This window comes from Eurypyga helias, unplaced genomic scaffold (genome assembly GCF_000690775.1).
Source record: "Eurypyga helias isolate BGI_N326 unplaced genomic scaffold, ASM69077v1 scaffold21991, whole genome shotgun sequence".
Classification (NCBI taxonomy): Eukaryota; Metazoa; Chordata; class Aves; order Eurypygiformes; family Eurypygidae; genus Eurypyga; species Eurypyga helias.
The window spans coordinates 21,685-21,997 of NW_010230449.1; the positions used below are offsets into that span (position 1 = coordinate 21,685).

The following is a 313-nucleotide window of genomic DNA, read 5'->3' on the forward strand; positions in this document are numbered from 1 at the left end:
AGCCCCCAGCGTGGCACCGCCAACGACATCGCCCACGCGCCTGACGAGGAGATGCCCTCTTTGCAGGTGAGCCAGGGGCACCACGAGTGCGAGGCCGTACCACCCCACGACGCCCTGCGCCTGGCCGCTCTGCCTGACTACACCCTCACCTTGCGCCGCTCTCCGGACGACATCCCGCTCATGACCCCCAACACCATCACCATGATCCCCAACTCGCTGGTGGGGCTGCAGACCCTGCACCCCTACAACACCTTCAACGCCGGCTTCAACAGCACGGGGCTCCCGCACTCACACTCCACCACCAGAGTATAGC

The 313-nt window shown here is 66.1% G+C and overlaps 1 protein-coding gene across 1 annotated transcript in view; it reads left to right on the forward strand.

Annotated features, from left to right (window-relative positions):
- Positions 1-312, forward strand: part of NLGN3 (neuroligin 3) — a 20,870-nt gene extending 20,558 nt beyond the window's left edge. The window contains exon 10 of the mRNA XM_010160761.1: positions 1-312. This exon is cut by the window's left edge and continues 13 nt beyond it. Within this exon, the coding sequence (XP_010159063.1) occupies positions 1-312 (312 nt within the window).
- The last annotated feature ends 1 nt before the right edge of the window (position 313 follows it).